Source organism: Saccopteryx leptura, chromosome 2 (assembly GCF_036850995.1).
Source record: "Saccopteryx leptura isolate mSacLep1 chromosome 2, mSacLep1_pri_phased_curated, whole genome shotgun sequence".
In the NCBI taxonomy this organism is placed as follows: domain Eukaryota; kingdom Metazoa; phylum Chordata; class Mammalia; order Chiroptera; family Emballonuridae; genus Saccopteryx; species Saccopteryx leptura.
Genome location: NC_089504.1, coordinates 154,574,209 through 154,590,753, shown reverse-complemented (window position 1 = coordinate 154,590,753; position 16,545 = coordinate 154,574,209). Strand labels below are relative to the sequence as shown.

Sequence of the window (16,545 nt, the reverse complement as noted above, 5' to 3'; positions counted from 1 at the left end):
CTTAGGAATAACATCAAACATCATCTAACCAAACACCTCAACTAAAAATATTTAAAAATGCATTCCTTACAGCCTTTTGTTAGCTTTACATCAAATGATTCAAACAGTTGAACTACTTCAAAGGTGCTACATGGACTAAATAAGCCTGGGGATTATTAATTTAAGCTTTCTGTAGAGAGACTAAAATGGTCATTTTTAATGCCATCCATCTTCAGAAAGATCTAGAGCTTTCTTTTAAAAGCATCCAAAAGTTCCCAACCCGCAGCCAGGTGGGCAAAGATCTGAGAGACCTGGAAATAAGATAATGTCCTCAGCCGGCAGAAAAACATTCATTGGCAATTCATAAACTAAGGTTTCCTTTATAGTAATTTCCTAATTGAATTTATCATCGATTATTACAGACTGGATATACATTTCATTACCACCTTCAGCAGAAGAAAGTATCTTCAGCAGAAGAAAGTATTTGTTATACCTGAAAATTGAAACATACTTGATTCATGGCCACAAAAGGCTGCAGTCAATGCAAATTCTTTTACTTGTAACAAATAAATTATTTGTTTTGATAAAGTATAAACAGAATTTTATATTATTAATTTTATGACATTTCTTTCCCTTCAAAGAAAGGAAAAAAGAAAGAAAGAAAAAGAAAAGAAAAGAAGAGGAGGAGGAGAAGAAAGGAAGGAAGGAAGGGAGAGAGGGAGGGAGGGAGGGAGGGAGGGAGGGAGGGAGAAAATTTAGATGGTGATCAGGTTTCTACTTACAATGAGTTCAACCCTTTCAAAAAATATTCTAAATTTGTATCTCCTAAACTGTGCTCTTTGTAATAGTAATAGCCTGGGATACTAATACACAATCCATAAAAATAACTTTTGTGACCACATACTGTAATTTCTCAATTCTCAAGTTCACTTTTTTTTACTTTTTAACATTTCCAAAATGAAGCTCCATCTTTCAATGTTAAAAAAAATTGATAGCTGAATTTTTCCCCCTTTAAAAAAAAATTATGAAATTTAGGATGTGTTTTACAGCAAATGGCATCTTAAATGGAGAAAGCATGGTAAATTTAGAACACTAATTTTTAACACTTCTGGGGATTTATTCTGCATCTTTTCTTAGTAGAGGCTCTGAAAAGTTCTACACTTTAACAAAACGGTTTCAGCCCTGGCTGGTTCACTCAGTGGTAGAACATCAACCCGGTGTGTGGATGTCCCAAGTTCATTCCTGGTCAGGGCACACAGAAGTGCCTATCTGCTTCTCTACCCCTCCCCCTTCCGCTACTCTCTCTCTCTCTCTCTCTCCCTCCCTACCTCCCACAACCATGGCTCAACTGGAGAGAGTTGGCCCTGGGCGCTGAGGATGGCTCCATGGCCTCCACTTCAGGTGCTAAGGATAGCTCAGTTGTTGAGCAACACAGCAATGCCCTAAATGAGCAGAGCATCTCCCATAGCGGGCTTGCTGGGTAGATCCCAGTTGGGCCATATGCAGAGTCTGTCTCTACCTCCCCTCCTCTCAAGAAAATAAATAAATAAATAAATAAAATTTTAAAAGGCCCCTGGCTGGTTGGCTCAGTGATAGAGTGTTGGCCCAGAGTGTGGATGTCCCGGGTTCAGTTCCCAGTCAGGGCACACAGGAGAAGCGACCATCTGCTTCTCCACCCTTCCCCCTTTCCCTTCTCTCTATCTCTCTCTTCCCCTCCTGCAGCCAAGGTTCCATTGGAGCAAAGTTAGCCTGGACGCTGAGTATGGCTCCATGGCCTCACCTCAGGCACTAGAATGGCTCTGGTTGCAACTGAACAACGTCCCAAATGGGCAGAGCATCACTTCCTCATGGGCTTGCCAGGTGGATCCTGTCTGGGTGCATGCGGGAGTCTGTCTTTCTGCCTCTCCGCTTCTCACTTCAGAAAAAAAAAAAAAAGCTGTTCTACCTCACCAGGTGGTAACTCAGTAGATAGGGCCAGCCTGGAACACTGAGGACCCAGGTTTGAAACCCCGAGGTCATCAGCTTGAGAATGGGGTCACAGGCCTGAGCATGGGATCATAGACATGACCCCATGGTCACTGGCTTGAGCCCAAAGATTGCTGACTTGAAACCCAAGGTCACTTGAACCCAAGGTCACTGGCTTGAGAAAGGAGTCACTGGCTTGACTGGAGTCCCCCGGTCAAGGCTCATATGAGAAAGCAATCAATGAACATCTAAGGAGCTGCAAGGAAGAATTGATGCTTCTCATCTCTTTCTCCCTTTCTGTCTGTCTCTGTCCCTCTCTCTGTCTCTCCCTCTCTCTTCCTCTTGCTAAAAAAATAAAATAAGAACAAAAGCAAAGCTGTTCACTTTATTTAACCCAGTATTTCCCAAATACATTTGCCCACGGAGCCCTCCTTTTACAGAACTAATATCATTTCATGAAAGCAAGATTCTGGGAACATTCTGGGCAAGTTTGTTTATTCCTTCATCATCCTTGGCCATGACACTGCTCTCACCAACCTTAGGAATCCTTTTCAGAATCCCTTTCATCTGGAAGTGAAGGGAAACACAGGTCCTGGTGGACAAAACTGAACAATCTAAAATTCTTAGTGTAGGGAAAATTCCAACTGGGCTAGAGGCTGACTGATTTTTGCCTGGGAAACATCTGTGGTGTATTCATACTGACTGCTTTCTCCCAGAGGTGATGCACAGTTTTGTCTGTTCAAATGTCTTTACGACGTGAGCAATGAATAGGCTGAACTGAAGCCATCCACATCATAGGATGGGATTCGCCATTTGGTGCAAGGAGCCCTTGACATTTCCTAACATTTGGAGAAGAAGAATCAATATATTCCTAGACTGAGTTTCTAAATTTACCTTATCAGCAAATTTCTGTTTGTGCATTCCTGTGAAATTCAATAATATAAGACATACGGCAACATAGCAAGCTGCAGGAGAGTGTAAGAGCAGACACACAGAACAGCCCAATGACATGGCACTCAGAGATTTGAGGGTCCATTTCCCGGCCCAGAATAAGTCCTCAGTAAACTCATCTCACATCACACAATATTTATCTGCTGATACCCTATTAATCCAGTTTTCAGAAAAAGTATCAAATATGAAAACAAGTCTAAAAGATCACTGTTGGGAAAACAGCTGTGTTAGGCTTGCTCGCTTGTACTTTGCCTGATTAATGCGTGAGCACGTGGCAGAGCCATGTGTGTGTACTCTATGTAAGCCTACGGGTGCTTTCACTCAGGGCAGCGGAGTGCAGATTGCCTGCCCACCACTGTGAGGGGTCATTTTGCGGTTTGTTTGCCTGAGAGGTGGTTGCCCTGCCTGTGTGCTCGTCTGCTGTTGTAAGACTTTATTAAACAGAATGGCCCAATGCTTTCTGGGTGTTTCTCTACCTCTGCCTGAATCCAATGTGGACCTGCCTGGCCTCGGCCACTGGCATTACAATCACCATATGCCTTTTCAAAGACGTCCTCAAGCACTAACAGGCCCACCTGCTTAGCAGGTCACCTGCTTCTCTTAGACCAGCAGCATCAGCATTTCCTGGGATCTTGTCAGAAATGCTAGAACATCTCAGGCCCCATTTCAGACCTATATGACCAGAGTCTACCAGTATTTTCACAAGACCCCTAGGTTATTTTACATTACAGTTCGAAAAGCACTCATCTGAGAGCTATATAACCTTTGTCTGACATATTATTTACTAATGATTAAGGTCCGCATACTGTGAGTTAGATGTTACCTTGTGAAGACTGATAAGTTATACATTATTGTTATTCACAAGACATGTAAATGATTTCTGCCTGGTAGAAAATATAACTTCTACCGTTTCCTACCCTATGAAACAGAAGCCAATTAATACCTTGTTCCAGGATTCTTTCATTCAGTGACTAAAGAGTCTCAGTCCCCTAACTTCTTCTTTGAGCTAGATTTACCATCCTGCTTTTCTCTCATTAATGAATTAAATAAATCTTTGATGTGTGTTCGCATATACATGACAGTCATGTTTAAAATGTAATTGTTCAACATTATAATTCAAAACCAGTCACCTCTCAACAACGATACACTTATTTCTAGTGTGCACTGTAATAGATGTCTTTTCTTAAGAAAAAGCAGCCGGTTATCCAGCAAGCAGTCATTGAGAATGTTCACTGATATGAAGATGAATGTAAGATGGGTGGTTGGCACAACCTAACTTTACATACAAGGGCGGAAAACTGAGAGCCTTCATTCTGTTTCAGCTTGCAGATATAACTTGTAGCCCAGGGGTTGGGAACTTTTTTTGGCTGAGAGCCATGAATGCCACATATTTTAAAATGTAATTCCGTGAGAGCCATACAATATGTTTAACACTAAATACAAATAAATGTGTACATTTTATGTAAGACCAACACTTTTAAAGTACAATAAGTCTCTGAATTCTTTTTAATAATGTTGTTATGCTGTTGTTAACCAATGATGAATAAAGTACTTCTCACCATTAATGTGACTTCTGGTGCTGCATGGTTTTGCTGATGGTTTTGTAGTCTGGTTGATACGTGGTGAGGTTAAACTTTATGCAGATGTTGAGACTTCCATTGTTAAACGTGATTGTAGGTTGGTCTTAACGTTCTTTAGATGTGAGAAAGACTGCTCACATGCATTCGTAGAGCCAAACATTGTCAGTACAGCAATACTCACACACTACAGTGTGTGGTATGTGACGGGAAGCGCATTCCAAGTTTTGACAATCAGCTGATCCGCGGGTTGAAGTTTTTCATTTCTCCCCACTTGTGTTTGCTCACCAGCTCTGCTTGCTGTCGTGCAAGTCTTTTCAAATCTTCATTCAGTGACTTGAACTTATTCACCCACATGTCTGAGGCCTTCAGGTCAGCAGCTTGTAGCTCAAAATCTCTGACAGAGACTCCAGGGATGTAACTCAGGTCGGCACTGTCCACTGCACACTCATGTGGATGGGTAATAAACTCAAAAAAACGAGTGTACTCACAAAATTCTCCAAAGTGCATTTTGAATGACTGCAGGAGATTAGATGTGAAGCCTGCTAGCTGCTGGAGATCAAGATGTTGAGCAGGGTCACTTGCTGTGCATGCATCTTTAAACTCTCCCAGTTTTTCAAAGTGTAGTAAACAACCTGTTTCAATGTCGGTGATGAAGAGTTCCAGCTTGTTTTCAAATGCAAACACTGCTTGTTGAAGGGATAAGACTGTATTTCCAATGCCTTGCATTTTCACATTGAGCTGGTTCAGATGTTCAGTCATGTCCTCGAGATAGTAGAACTTCAGGAGCTACTCAGTGTTAGCTAGCTAACTCAGGATGCTCAACATTTTTCATTTCAAGAATTCACTCAGACAAGCCGTGAAATGGCTGAGCACCCTCCCTCTTGACAACCAACACACATTGCTGTGCAGAAGCAGACCAGGATAATTACTCCCAACTTCATCAGGCAGTGTTTTAAACTGGCAATCATTTAAAGCTCGAGCAACAATAAAGTTGACCACCCGAATGACCAGCGACATCACCTCACCAAGCTGCTTGCCACACATCTGAGCACAAAGTGCCTCCTGATGTAGAATGCAGTGATAACCTAGGATGGGTCTCTTTTCATGTTCACGAAGAAGCACTATGAATCCTGTTTTTCCCCACCATGCACGGAGCACCATCAGTACACAGTGAAATAAGTTTATCCATAGGTAGATTGTTTTCTTTAGAGAACTCAGTGAAAGACTTGAATAAATCCTCCCTTCTTGTTGTCTCTTTCATAGGCAAAACAGCAAGACTTTCCTCATGTAGTGTGTCACCGACAGCATACCTTGCAATCACGCTGAACTGGGATAAATGGCTTACATCTGTTGACTCATCCAAAGCGAGAGAAAAGAATGGTGCTGCATTTATGTCCTTCACTTGTGTTGCCTCAATTTGATTTGCCATCATGACGGTACGATTGTGAACAGTTCTTGCCGACAGAGGCATGTCTTTTATTTGTTTGATTATCTTGTCTTTATCTGAAAAGTCGTCAAAAAGTTCATTGGCAACATCAAGCATGAATGTTTTGGCATACTCCCCATCTGAGAATGGCTTTCTGTTTCTCACAATTGCTAAAGCACCAGCAAAGCTAGCCAAATTCCAGTCACCTTGTTGGGTCCAAACACAGAGTTGCTGCTGACTAGCTTGCACTCTGCACAGTAGCTCTTGACATACTTTCTTCCTGCTGTCTCCCTCCAGATATTTTGATGCAAATGTAGTATGGCATGTGTCAAAGTGCCGCTTTATATTTGACCGTCTCATTGATGCAATTTTATCATTGCATATTAGACACACTGCAGAACCTGCTCTCTCCACAAAGGCGAATTCCTCTGTCCATTCTTTCTGAAAAGTACGATTTTCCTCATCTTTTGTTCTTTTAGCCGTCTTCTTCGTCAAAAGGGTTTCTGCAATTAGCTAGCTGACTACTTGATTAAAAGGAGGGAAGTTTACTTCCTGACCTCACAACGACCCGGGTACGTTAGGCATTATCCAATAAAAATTTGGTGTTGTCCCGGAGGACAGCTGTGATTGGCTCCAGCCACCCGCAACCATGAACATGAGTGGTAGAAAATGAATGGATTGTAATACATGAGAATGTTTTATATTTTTAACATTATTATTTTTTTATTAAAGATTTGTCTGTGAGCCAGATGCAGCCATCAAAAGAGCCACATCTGGCTCACAAGCCATAGGTTCCTGATCCCTGCTGTAACCAAAGAGCTTTTTGTTTTGTATTACTTTTTGAATTGGAAGGCTGTTAGGTATAATGTATTCTCCAGTTCTCCACAGGCTCCAATACTGCTTATTATCTTCTATGGGGCTGTTTCACACATTTCGCTACTCATATGGTCCCTGAAGGCACTGACGTTTACAACCTTTAAAGAAGACACTAATCTATTAAATCCACTTAAGCCAGCACTACAGTGGAAAGTGGCTGGTCTCAAAATTATAGCACAGTCTAAGCAGCCCTTATTGGGAATATTTTTGCATATCTATCACACACAGACCCTGGGCTGCTATGACGAGTATGAAAAGAGTGCAGCTGTCAAAAACAGTGGCCTTACTCATTATCCACCAGAGGGCAAGTTATTTACATGAATAACAATCCATTTGAAATGCATTTACCAAGCAGCAGCATCAATTTCTTCAGATACAAAAGAGTTTCATTTAAATATCTCTCAGGGCGTAGAAACCATTGCCCACATAAAACAGCAGAGATAGCTCCATTCTCAAAACTGAACATTATTTAAATGTCAAAATAAATATCAGGCAGAAATATAGCAAGGGGAGGCAGCAGCACCAGGCAATAGCCTGGTCCCTCTGAAATCAGGCCCAGAAGTTCAAAAGCAGCTGGGACAAGACAGAGTTTGGCAGTGCCAATTAGTCCTAGTGGGGGCTGTTTTCCTCCTTAGATGGATTTGTTAAAGGGATATCACGGAAAGTTATTAAGTGTCTGCTTTTAATAGGCATGACTCTCTTTTTCATCAGTGCTTAAATTATGAAACAAGGAAAAGCAGGCAATATATAAACAAAGTCATTAATAATATAAATCTCACCTAGAGTAAAGGAATAATATGGCCTGTCTCCTTGGCCTGCATTAAGTAACTTCTGTGGTTTTCCACTGTCCTCTCTCTGGATTTTTCTCCTTTGGTACATCCCATCTCATTTATTCTAGGACTTCTTCAGGGGACTTACTGAGAAAAACTTTGGGGAAATCAGTTAATAATGCCTCCATTTCTCATCTGGAAAGCTAAGAGGACTTGCTAACCACCATCCCCCGACCACTGGACTTTTTACCCCTCCTAGTGAGACCTTAGTCTAATCTCTTAGTCTTTGCAGTTGGGTCATTAAATTGGGCTTCTAGTTCAGCAAATGACTTGAAGAGTATTAATATGCATGTCATCTAAAAGGTTATTTATTAGTTTTGAATCTGTGTTTCCTTTCAAGACCATCTTTCAGCAGTTTTCCATTCACTCTGATTTTAAGTGAGGGGTAGGATGTGGTTCTAGAAGTCAAAAGAAGTTTTAATGTCATTTCAGGGGAAACTGTCCTTGCCTCCTCACACTGTGAGTCTACCCTCCACATCCACTACACTGAAAAAGCTTTCCAACGTTCTCTCTGGTCTGCAACACACTGTTCAAAGTAAGTGGGAAAGCTATGAAACTGGAAAGAATTGGAACTGTGAGACTTGGGAGAGAGAAAATCAAAGTTGGGGTGAGGCTCATGCACTCTCAGGAAAAGAGAAATAAGGTCAGGCAAAAGCGTGGTGAGACACCACCCCCCACCCCAAATCTCCGCTGCGTTTAAAAGAGACTCAAAATCTTCAGGTGAAAGTTTTTTGCAAGTTTACGCTCTGTTTTGTTTTGTTTTTAATTACAAGATTTCATGCAGGTGGCTCCCTTGGGAGACACTTGATCCTCCCTGATCTGTCACCAGTCACTTCCCATACAGAGAAGCTGCTCGCCCTGCTTCCGTTCTGAATCCGCCTCTCCAACAGTGAACTCGGAATTCAAACTCACTTAAAAAATTTACCTTAAATCATCTTTTCCTACATATCTGCTCGTGTATTTCAATAAAACTTAACACTGACTTTGGGTGATCTGGGGTTTTTTTGTGCACTAGAGCGTGAGTTCCTTGAAGCAAGTACTATCTTTCAGTCTTTTTCTATCCCTGCTTCATGGTACCTAACTTAAAGAATAGCTGTTGACTTGACTGACTTTTTTAGGAAAGCAAGTACATTTCAGGGAAAGGACAATAAAAAAGGGGGGGAGAAAGAGAGAGAGAAAAACATGATTAATGACCTAATGCTCTAACAGACAGAAGTGTTTTTAGCTGTTGAAGCTAGGGCAAGCCACCGCCAAGGGTATTGGAATCATGCTGAGAAATGTAAGTTCCAAAAGAAAACTTGGTCATTCTACAGATTTACTGGCCCTAATAAAATAGTTTTCAAGGTGCATGTATTAGTTTTTTCTGTAAACATAAAAAAAGAAATGAGAAATAATGGCCCCCTATAGGTGTTCATGCCCTAATCCCCAGAACCTGTGAATGTGTTACTTTCTTAGATATGATTAATAAGGGGACCCATCGTCCTCCTTTAGGGAGGACAGTCTTTCTTTTGTAAGTTCCGTCCTCCCTGGGAAAGTGTCCTCCTACATGTCCTCCTTTTTGATCCTGGAAGACTAATCTGTAAATGTCCGTATTCGATCGATGCAGAGTCGATCCATTGCATGTGATGTGATGTATTTGTATCTAAATGAGTACATTCTTCTTACAATTATTATTAAAAATTAATAGGCACATAAGCATAATTACAATATAAAATACTACTAATGTTTTTATTATGCGTTTATCATATTGTAATGTATTATTGTTGTACTGAATAAAATATTTCTTTTATTTACAATATTGTTTTCTTCTATTTATTTTTGTCCTTTTCATTGTAAAAAAGTTGGTCACCTTATGATTAAGGGTAAGGATCTTGAGATGAAGCTTATCATGAATTATTCAGGTGGGCCCAATGTGTCACATCAGTCTTTAAAAGTAAAAGACTTTTCCCAGCTATGGTCAGTGAAAGAGACTTCTAATTCTAACTGAAACTATTCCTCTATTCCCCCTTTCCTCTCTACCACATTGCCGACTTTTTATTGTCTCTCAAGACTCAGTACAAATGTTCTCTCCTCTGAAAAAATCTAAATTTTATCTATATAGGCTATAAATGTCTGAAAAGTGGAGACCATGTCATGTTCTTTGTACATGTTAGTTTGAATGATGAAATTAATCATCATTTGATGGCGTGTAAAAATAAGGGACAATAAAACTGCCTTCTTGTCACTGCTTTTAAGAATAAGATCACACATTTACTAGGGTCCACCTTTATTCACATTCATCAAGTCCTCCCTTATTCCTTCTTCTCCTTTCTTTAAATACACACACACACACACACACACACACATCCCTGGCAGAGTTAAATCCCAGTTTAAAGTTGTTCAGGGTCAGACAAGTAAGCAATACATTCACTCTGATCAAAAATATGAGCTGTTGGGGGTCAAAGGCTGAAACCAGAACATTTCAAGCCATGGAAAAGGTTCCAAAATGTGGAATTTAAACCCAGACCCAAGGTTTGAGAATTAAATAACAAGATTCATGTGTGATATTTTAAAAATATGTCCATAAATATTTGACACATTTTCTCCAAAAAGTGAAGCCTAAGTCCCCCCCCTTTGAGTGTGAACAGAATATGGCCAATGTGAACAGCACAGGATCAAGTCAAAAAAGGCATTACAACTTCCTTTCCTTAATCTCTCTTTCTCTCTCTCTCTCACCACCTGTCTGGAGGAAGCCAGTTGTCAAAAGCCACCACAAGTGACCCATCTCGGGAGAAGATTCTCACACGTTCAGACACTGCAGGCCAGCAACCAAAGGGGAGGCCCTGAGCCAGAGTCACTCAGCTGAGTTGCTTCAAATTCTCAACCACAGACACTATGAGGTAATAAATGTTCATTGTTTGAAGGCCCTAAGTTTTGGGGTTATTTGTTATGCAGTAAAATAGATAGTCAACACAAATGAGATATATTTCTTAGGGCAAAGGTAAGAAATTGGGAAGTCAAGAACCTGATTCAGTCTAGAAATATACTTGGCTCAGCTCAAAATAGTAGTTTATTTGTGAGGCAAAAATTGTGTGTGTGTGCGTGTGTGTGTGTGTGTGTGTGTGTGTGTGTGTGTGTGTGTATCTGACGGAGACAGAGAGGGACAGATAGGAACAGACAAGAAGATTGGAGATGAGAAGCATCAATTCTTTGTTGTGGCAGCTCAGTTGTTAATCGATTGCTTTCTCATATGTGCCTTGACTGGGGGTCTACAGCAGAGCAAGTGACCCCTTGCTAAAGCTAGCGACCTTGGGCTCAAGTCAGCAACCTTGGGCTTCAAGCCAGCAATCTTTGGGCTCAAGCCAGCGACTATAGGATCACCTCTATGATCCCATGCTCAAGCCAGAGACCCCATGCTTAAGCTGGTGAGCCCGTGCTCAAACTGGATGAGCCCATGCTCAAGCCAGCAACCTTGGGGTTTCGAACCTGGATCCATCACATCCCATCCGATGCTCTAGCCACTGCACCACCACCTAGTCAGGCTATGAGACAAAATTTTAAAAACCATTCTATTCCATATATTTAGAACCATATATTGATATTTAAAACCCAGGTAGCTCAGTTGGTCAGAGCGTCATCCCAATTCACCAAGGTTGCGGGTTCAATCTTCGGTCAGGGCACATGCAAGAATCAACCAAATAATGCATAATTGGGTGGAATAACAAACCAATGCGCTCTCTCTCTATCTATCCATCTTTCTATCTTTCTTCTTCTCTCTGGAAACAATAAATTAAAAACAAAAATGTTTTTTAAATTTGGATACCTGACAACACAAAGGCCTGCATTTTCATCTGGCATCCATGAGCAGGAAGTGAGGACCAGCTTTCTGATGTGGAAGACATGTGCTCTCCCTAAGGTCACTGACATCCCCATGAACCCCTATTCATGCCCACACTACAGCACAGCATGGCTTTGGCACTGCTGTTCTTCTTCTAGTAGAGAAATATTTGCCAGTTCCCATGTCTCTATCAAAAGTGGGAGACAAAAGATATACTGAAAGGGCTATGTGTCTTAAGAAATCTAAGAAAAAACTTAGTGGGAATAAAGAACATTCTTGCATTCTAATATACCATCAATGTGTATCTGTGTCAAATACACACAACTTAAGATCCCATTTTTTTCTTCCTCTAGTAGCTTTGCTCATTTAGGCTGCCTAACTAGTCCCTGTAGGTAAATGAGTTTGCTAAACCTACTCTTTCTTACAGGCTCTTTGTAAGGGGCCTACGATAAGTCAAATGAAAATGCTAGATCTGGCTTTTCAACATCTTAAAGGTAGCTGCCAATATTCACCTTCTCTCTCAAGTTGCATGTTTTGAGAAGAACGTTGCTAAGACCACAGCATCTATTAAATCTTTTTTTGGTTTTGTACATATCAGAATTGTTTAGTCTCAGCTTCTAATTGCTGATTCAAATTGTGTCTGACCACAACCATAGCAACTAATCAAAGATATAGTCCCTAGTGCAACCTTTACTTTACCATAAATACATACCTTTTACTATTACTAATATTTCAAGGAAATCAACATTGAACTAAAATGAGAGTCAGCAAACTATAACACCCAGGTCAAATCTGGCCCACCAACAGCTGTTGTAAATAAAGTTTTATTGAAACACAGCCATACTCATTCATTTACATATTGTCTGCTGCTGCCTCTGCAACATAGTAGCTGAGCTGAGTAGTTGTGAAAGAGACCTTATGAGCTGCAAGACTAAAATATGTACTATTTAGCCAATCCCTGAATGAGAAGAATAAAATACAAGTATTTAGATGATTGACAAGCCAAGAGCACACTGCTTCAAAAAAAACACAACCCAGAAAAAGATAAAGGCACCAGGCCCTATCCAGAATGTTGCCTTACAATTCATAGTTGATAACTCTAAAGCTTTCTTTACCTTACAAATAGACATAAGTAGAACAGTTTTTAAAGTTGAAAATAAACTGACCGTGGCTAGTTTCTGAACATCTTCATCTGAGGCTCCCAGAGATGCAAGGCCTATTTCTTGTGAAAATTGAGCAAACTTGGGATCCGCAAGTAGTGGAACATGTCCCAGGAGTTCGTGACATGTGTCTCTGACAAGAAAAATATCACAAAATAATGTTATATTAGAAGTTTTAAACAACCACTGGTAGAACAAGAATTAAAATCCTAACTATAGCCTTATTACTCTAACTTATTACATTAATTTCATCAATTCTAAGATTTTTATCACATTTTAACAACTCTGAAATCCAGATGTACTTTACAATCAATGGCATCTTAAATTATGACATATAATATTTTAACAAAATAATAGTGACTACTATTTCCAAATACTTACTCTATCCCAAGCACGTGACAAGTGTTTTATTATATATAGTATCTATATATAGATATAGATAGTATATATTTTATATAATACTGTATATATTATATATAGTATCTCTTTTTAATCCTCAAGAGAAACAGGGGATTAAAGTAATGAATTACTGCAAGAGCCTATAGATCAGGCGTGAGCAAACTACAGACACAGACCAGGTCTGACCCACTGCCTATAACTGTAAATAAAGTTTTGTTAGAACACAGCCATGCCTATTCGTTCATGTATTGTCTGTGGCCCTTTTGACTAAAACAGCAGAGTTGAGTAGTTGTTACTGAAAGTATATGGCTCACAAAGCCTAAGATATTTATTAGCTGGCCATTTACAGAAAAAGTTTGCTGACTCTTGCTATAGATAGTGATAAAACCAATATTTGACTCCCACTTGTCATGCTTTCTAAACTCTTGCTCTTAACCATTCAATTGCACTGCATCTCATGTTACACTCTGCCAGGCACTGGGAAATAGCGGAGGGTCATATTGTCATCTTCAAAGTGGCTTTTCCCATAGAAAATGTATCTGTCTGCAACACAAGCAACTCTCTTGAGCCTACAGAGTGCTAGACCCCCCCCCCTTAGTCCTCTTCCTTGGTTAGCCTGAACTAGGTAATCATAAAAGCTTAGAACCTCGCTCGTTTGTCTAAGCTTCAATGTGGAGCCACATGACCAAACAACGGCAGTGTGTGTCATAGTTTAGCGAAGCAGATGATTCACTGAGTCAGTCATGAATCACAAACTGTTCCCTGATACCAAGCTATATTGGAATGAAGTCTCCTGTGACTCTCTGGGAAAGGATCAAGAGGCAGCAATATTTTATTTTCTTTACAAAAACCAATTAGCCAGGTAGTAATTGAAAGATGTTTCCTGATTTCACCTGGGCTTCTCTGAAGTGTATCACATCAAACAGGTGCTATAATATAAATGCCTGGCACTACCACCATTATTACAAGTATAAAGTAGGTTGGATGGTTATGTGGTTGAAGCAAATGCATGGTAGTCAAAGGCACAAGATTGATGCCCACATAAAACAGATGGCATGACTCAATCAAAAAATCTTGTGCCCACAACTGAAACCACATCCCCAACATTGGCCAGCCACTTCATTCACAGACACATCAAGCTGAAAGTGCAAATGAGATATGTGGACATGATATAATACTAAAAGAAACTCCAAATTCAGTCCCTGTCCGCTGTGAACCAGAAGCTTTCCTCTTTGACGTGAATTGAATTTGCAGAGCATATATGTGTGGTTTTCTCTCCAATCACAATGCCTACGGCAAAGAATCAGACTCAGTGATAAGGAGAACTTCATTGTTATCCAAGCCTCTCATTTTACCCATAAAAAAATTAAGGATAGGAAGACAAAAAAAGAAAGGTAAACATAGTGAACTCTTATTGTGTGCTAGATACTGTACTACGTGTTTTCAAATCACATTATTCACTTAATCTTCACTTACAAAGAAGTCTTATTACTACCATCTGACAAATGGAGAGGATAAAAGTCAGTAAATTTAAGCATCAAGGCCACTCTGTTAATAAGAGATAGAGACAAGGTTTTAAATCAGATTCTCAGATTCCTCAAAGCTATGCTCTTTCACTCTATTTTTTTAACTTGTATTTGTAGAGTAAATGATAAAGGGAGTGGGCCTTAGGGTGAGGAGGAGAGTTCAACCAAGTTAGTTAGCACAAGTAAAAATACAGGCACTATGTCCAAAGTCTCTCTTCCAGCCATTCAGCGGTCTTCAACACTCCAAATTATTTGAGGAACCTTTTAAAAAATCTTTGTCAGTGATGGTAAGACACAGCCAGAGTAGAGCCCAGTTCATCAGTGATGACGCAAGGAGCTCCACTAGCAAGCTTCAAGCAACTAGTACTTGAAACTGAAGCTACATGTGATTATGTCATTTTGAACTGTCCAAGTTTAATTCCACTAGAAACACATAATTAATACTAGAGAATAGCCTGACTAGTGGTGATGCAGTAGACTAAGCGTTAACCCGGGATGCTGAGAGCCCCAGTTCAAAACCCTGAGGTCGCCTGACCAGGCGGTGGCGCAGTGGATGGAGCGTCGAACTGGGATGCAGAGGACCCAGGTTTGAGACCCCAAGGTCGCCAGCTTAAGTGCGGGCTCATCTGCTTTGAGCAACCCAAGGTCGCTGGCTCAAACAAGGGGTTACTCAGTCTGCTGAAGGCTCACGGTCAAGGCACATATGAGAAAGCAATCAATGAACAACTAAGGTGTCGCAATGAAAAACTGATGATCGATGCTTCTCATCTCTCTCTGTTCCTGTCTGTCCCTCTCTCTGACTCTCTCTCTCTATCCCTGTAAAAAAAAAAAAAAAATCCCTGAGGTCACTAGCTAGAGCTCATTGGCTTAACTACGGGCATGCCAGCTTGAGCCCAGGGTCAATGGCTTGAGCACAGGATCAACAACATGATCGCAAGGTTGCTGGCTTGAGCCCAAGGTCGCTGGCATGAGCCCAAGGTCATTGGCTTAAGCAAGGGGTCACTGGCTCCACTGGAGCCCCCCCAGTCAAAGCATATATGAGAAGTAATCATAATCAACTAAAGTGAAGCAACTATGAATTGATGCTTCTCATCTTTCTTTTCCCTTCTTCTCTCTCCCTTTCTGTCTCTCTCTCAAAAAAAAATGGAGAAAAATGAAAGAAGGTGAAAGAAAGGTCACTAGGCAGCTAATTTTTCCTCTGTGTGCATTTGACTCAGTTAAAAGTCGAATACTTCCATGCAAAGAGTGGACCCTAGACTCACTCCTGTGATTAGTTTTTTAAAAGGTCATGCAGTCTGCACCACTGTTGGAATTAGGACCAAGTGGCCTACCATGGATAAATCTGAATACCCCCATTCTAAATACTAAAGCACCCCACTGATCCAGGAAGAAAATGTGACAACAATAATCCTAAATTAGACCAAAGTCAAACTCCAGGCAAATCCTGACAATAGTATTAGCTCCTTATATAAATGAGCAAGGTGAGCAGAAACAAAAATAATTTTGGCGGCCAACACATATTAAATGCTTGCTGTGGGCCAGGCACAGCTCCAAGTGCTTCATAATGTGAGAATGGAAGCCATGGCTACTGTGCTGGTGAATTCTTGGTGCAATATTGGATTTATTGTACTTTTGAGCTTGTTAAATACTGGAGGAGGGCTGCAGCAGACAGTCTCCCATCAACCTGGGTCCTAATGGAGTCTAACGGGGAGAAAGGAAAGCGAACCTCTGACAGTTGAAAAGGACAGAGGAAGGGAAATACAAGAGGTCCAAAGGAGGCAATTCTCTGTGGAGTCCATTCTCTGTGATAGAAAAAGAGCTGTCACCTGGATTTTAAGTTAAAGTACCATTATCAGAAAGCTATAACTCACAGATAGTTTAAGAACCTTTAATAGCGTTACAATGACAACATAATCCAACCATACATACAGAGAAGAGGAAAAAGGGATTGTAATTTTGAAAAAAAAGTCATACAAACCATCAGTTTAAATTCTATTGTTTCGCCCTGGCCGGTTGGCTCAGCGGTAGAGCGTCGG

General features: G+C 40.6%; 1 protein-coding gene across 1 annotated transcript in view; it reads right to left on the bottom strand.

Moving 5' to 3' along the window:
* Positions 1–16,545, bottom strand: part of TPH2 (tryptophan hydroxylase 2) — a 128,500-nt gene that overhangs the window by 51,463 nt on the left and 60,492 nt on the right. The window contains exon 8 of the mRNA XM_066365807.1: positions 12,591–12,717. Within this exon, the coding sequence (XP_066221904.1) occupies positions 12,591–12,717 (127 nt within the window). The remainder of the gene's footprint in view (positions 1–12,590; positions 12,718–16,545) is intronic.